General features: G+C 46.0%; 1 protein-coding gene and 1 pseudogene across 1 annotated transcript; both read right to left on the bottom strand.

Moving 5' to 3' along the window:
* Window positions 1–1,181: 1,181 nt before the first annotated feature.
* On the bottom strand, window positions 1,182–2,026 carry LOC124648590 (annotated as a pseudogene).
* Window positions 2,027–2,591: 565 nt separating this feature from the next.
* LOC124707510 (soluble inorganic pyrophosphatase-like) lies at window positions 2,592–4,266 on the bottom strand. The gene is made up of 7 exons (XM_047239169.1): window positions 4,026–4,266; window positions 3,807–3,901; window positions 3,601–3,709; window positions 3,421–3,506; window positions 3,188–3,308; window positions 3,010–3,091; window positions 2,592–2,901 (listed from the first exon to the last, which is right to left on the bottom strand). Exons 1-7 carry the CDS (start codon window positions 4,168–4,170, stop codon window positions 2,859–2,861), a joined length of 681 nt encoding a protein of 226 aa, XP_047095125.1. The 5' UTR covers window positions 4,171–4,266; the 3' UTR covers window positions 2,592–2,858.
* Between the last annotated feature and the right edge of the window lie 340 nt (window positions 4,267–4,606).

Below are 4,606 nucleotides of genomic sequence, written 5' to 3'. Positions count from 1 at the left end.
TTGGACTAAAAAATATGCTCGATTTTTCCTCACTCGCAAGCTAGCTAGAAGCTGCACAATACTGAACCAATATATGTTTCAGACAAGTTGGATTAGCTGTATCGACCTGCATTAAGGTTGAAGAATCATTAACAAAAAGGAGAGACACCCGGTGCATTCTGGCACACACGAAATCCCTTGATACCTCATTCCTTTCGTTGCAATAAAACCCATGCTAATCGTTCGTTTTGCAATAAATATCATTTTTCTTGAAAATTATACACACTCTATAGCGAGCCGAATGGACACCTGCCATAATTTTTTGACCGATTCTCCTCAAAACCACATCGTTACCATAATTTTCTTAATAAAGTCACACCCCATCCGGTCATATGCATTGTGCATATCAAGTTTGAGCGCACACAAACCTCGGTGGCATTGTCTCTTCTTGTTAATTGTATGGGAACATTCATACGCTACTAGCGCATTATCCGGTATTAGTCGCCCGGGAACAAATTAAGCACTCTGAGTTGGGCTAATGATCTTCGGTAGTGGTGCTTTCAGTCTAGCTGCCAATTTTTTTTATGTAACTTTATAAACCACATTGCACAAATTGATCGGTATAAATTGTGTCACCTTTTTGGGGATTTAATCTTCGGGATCATCACTATTGTCATATCATTCCATCCCTCTAGCATAGATTGAATATTTACTGCATGCAAAACCTCCTCGGAAGTAACCAAAAGTGATCGATCCGACAGGAGCAAAAAACATACTTTTCTCAAATCTCAATATAACAAAAAAAAGCATATTTTGTTTGCTGAAGATAATACATGACCAAACCACGGCATCTCAAATGAAAACTTGAGATAAAGAAACGGCGGGGAAATATGGCCAATACAAACCAATGCAAGAATGTAGAAATACAGACTCGCATAAAGCCATAAACTGGGTGTTCATCAGATCCCAAAATTTCTGGTGGGGTGTTCTTTGCTTCCAATCATAAAGTGAAGGGTAAATGATATATATGGCACACTCTCATGGCTGTTAACATTAATCGACGCATTACAACCTTGAGGACTCGTGAGCTTACAAGATCATCTACCCAAAATGAAGAGAACTTACATGCAGTGGAGGACCTAGTATTTTACCTATGGGTATGCCGCACCAAAATTTTAAGAATATCATCAGGACCTAGGATGTTACATGGAGTGCTGCATGGCATCACGGGCATCATCAGCGGGGATCAGAACATTGGCAGCCACCGGCTTCCTTGTTCTCATTCTTCTTGTCTGAAAGATTTGACCAACTGAAGCTATGATCTTGCATCTTATCACACAAACTGAAGCAAAAGGTGATACATGAAGATGAACTAGGAATGCGGGATTAGGCAGCAGTGTGCGTACAACCTTCGAAAAAGCGGCCGATCTCCCGAAGGCAGTGAGAGAAAGATGGCTGAGATGGTTTGAGTTGTGGTACTCTGGATCGTCAGCGCATACAGCTATGATCTTGTCATCTTTCTCTACATGTGATAAAAAAAACAGAGAATATGATACAATTGTACGCTTGATGCCAAAATGGTTGTCCAGATAAGTTGACTTGTGGCAGAGATATTGAAAGATCAGTTTGCCTGCCGGATCTAGCATAGGCATGAGGCCAATGGCCATGGCGCGGAGTAAGGTGAAGGACTGGTTCCTGGTTGCAAACATCATCCACTTGTGAGAAAATAACAGTACATAATACAGAATTGTGACATTTCATAGAGGGATAAGTCTGCACTTATTATGATCATATCATTTACCTGCATGAGGCCAGGACATCAATGGGATCTTTGTCCTCGCAGAGGGTGCGAGGAACGAAGCCGTTGTTGTGAGGATAGACCACAGACTAGTACATGATCCGTTCAACCTGACAGATGGATTGCGATGCATGTCGCTTTTGACTTTTGTGGGCATACTTCCTCCACGGAAAATGCTATCAATCCATTTACACTGAATTGAAGAAAACCCTCCTTAGTCAGAGAGTTCCCCGGAAAAATAAAGGCCATTTTATACTTTGTCCTAACTCTTCTGGAAGTCAATCTTGAGAATGACTTCCCTCATCCTTTTAAGATGACTAAACCCATCTAGGATTTTCCTGCCTTGCATAAATGCCATCATCAACCTTATTTAGTCGGTCATTTTATACTTTGGTGAAAATTTTGAATTCGCTAGTGTGGAGATCGTTAAACTTGAGTAGGTCTGTCTCATTAATCTCTTAAAAACTTTGTAGAACTCAGGTTATAATCCATCATACCCTGTACTAAAACATAATGATGTCGGCGGGCAAGCTAGATGGCCGCATGACAGTCGCCACATCGAGTTAGGACAGTTACAATGCAAGAAGCTTAGAAAAGTAAATCAATTTTTTTGAGCACTAGGCACATCTCCTATAGAAACATGCTTAACTAGGCACCTCTCCTATCGAAATAGGCATGGATTCTTAAGAAAAAATTTAACACCTCTCTAAACAGTCGCCATTGTAGATCACCTTAGAAGGCAGGCAATAAATATTCAGTGTCAGCTTAGGATTTGACCTGTCCAGTATGAACGCAAAAACATACTTTTCTCAGATCTCAATGTAACAAAATTTCATATTATTGTTTGTTCAGTAAGAACAGAAGATAATACACGAGCCAAACCACGGCGTCTTGAATACAAATTTGAGATACAGAGTACCACAAGGGTGGGAAAAATATGGCTAATACAAACCAATGCAAGAATGCAGAAATACAGACTCGCTCGTAAACCGGGTGTTCATAGGATCCCAAATGTTCTGACGGGGTGTTCTTTGCTGCCACCAATCATAGAGGGAAGGGCAAAGGATAAATAGTACAAACTCTACCGCCTCAGGCTGTGCATGATGTATTCGGCGTACAGATCCCTGAAAAGAATGAAAACAGTTTATGCCAACATTAGTCGACGCATTACAACCTCAATGACTCTTTGAGGTTACAGGATCAACTTCCAAAAATAATGAGATCGAGCTTACATGGAGTGCTGGATGGCAGCACGGGCATCATCAGCGGGGAGGAAGTCATTGACGGCCACCTCCTTGTTCTCATTCTTCTTATCTGAAAGATTTGACGGACAAAGAATCAGACGATTGAAGCAAACCAAGGAGATGCTACAAGAAAAACGTTAGCAGCAATGTGCAGCAGTAAGCGTACAGTCTTCGAAGAAGCGACGGATCTCCTGGAGGCGGTGAGGAGAGAGCTCGCTGAGATGGTTCAGGTTGTGGAACTCGGGGTCGTCGGCGCAGACAGCGATGATCTTGTCATCCTTCTCTCCCTGTGATTGAAAAAGAAAGCAGAGTATAACACAATTGTAAGCTCGATGCCGAAATGGTTGTCAAGATAAGTTGACTTGTGGCAGAGATGTTAAGGGGGATTGTTTTGCGTGCCTGGTCGATCATAGGCATGAGGCCGATGGCCCTGGCCCGGAGGAAGGTGCCGGGGAGGACGGGTTCCTGGTTGCAAACGTCATCCACTTGTCAGGAAATGTAATAGCGCATATATAATGCAGAATCGCGACGTTTCGTAGAGGGAGATAAGTTTGCAGTTATTGTGATCGGATCATGTACTCAGCATGAGGACGAGGACATCGATGGGATCGTTGTCCTCGCAGAGGGTGCGTGGGACGAAGCCGTAGTTGTGCGGGTACACCACGGACGAGTAGAGGATCCGGTCAACCTGATCACAGGGAAGCATCGATCAAGAACACATTCAGGCGAACACAAACTGAAATGAAGTTTTGAGTTCAGAGGCGAAGGAAATGGGCGATGCGGACCTTGATCATGCCGGTCTTCTTGTCGAGCTCGTACTTGACCTTGCTCCCCTTGGTGATCTCCACCACCACGTTGAACACCGCCGGAGCTCCGGGGCCTGCATGCGCCGACGTACGATTGCGATAAATTAGCGCGCGGCCCGCCCTCATGACGCGAGCGGCATCGATCAACATCTAGCGCGCCTTCGGTTGGATCTGACTGAAACGGAATGAGCGACTCACCGATCTCGAGATCGTGCCACGGGTGGGCGGCGACGGACCTCCGCGAGAGGGAGGAGAGGATCCGCTCGTTGAGGCGCGGCGCCTGCCGCTTCGCCTCCGACACCTCCATATCGGCGCTGCCGTTGGCTCCCTTCTCCTGGCTCATCTTGGCTCTGCCCACGAACGGAAACGAGGTTGCTCCTTGATCTGCTGTGTGTTGGATTGGATGGTTGCTCGATGATGAGGACGGGATGGCCGCAACGTCCGTGGCTCGCCGCGCATATATAGGAGGAGGCGGAGGAGGGAAGTGGGGCGGGGGGCGGAGCGGTTAACGCGTCCACGACGGAGATGGGAGGCGCATGCATGTGGTGTGGCGCCGGCATGGTGCCGGTGCGAAGCTTCCGCCCGCGTCCGAACCGGCAGGATCACTCTCTCCGGTCCGGTCCAGCTCCAGCTCTCGTTCAGACCGTCAATAAGAATTTAAAAAGTAATTGAGCTCGGCAACTGGCGGAGCAGGATCCCAGCACATGCAGAACGTGCATGGATCAAAGCGCCTACTCACTCGCGACGCACTAAGCACTACCGCTCGAGCTAGCATGATG

This window comes from Lolium rigidum, chromosome 4 (assembly GCF_022539505.1).
Source record: "Lolium rigidum isolate FL_2022 chromosome 4, APGP_CSIRO_Lrig_0.1, whole genome shotgun sequence".
Lineage (NCBI taxonomy): Eukaryota > Viridiplantae > Streptophyta > Magnoliopsida > Poales > Poaceae > Lolium > Lolium rigidum.
This window is presented reverse-complemented; position numbering and strand designations above follow the sequence as displayed.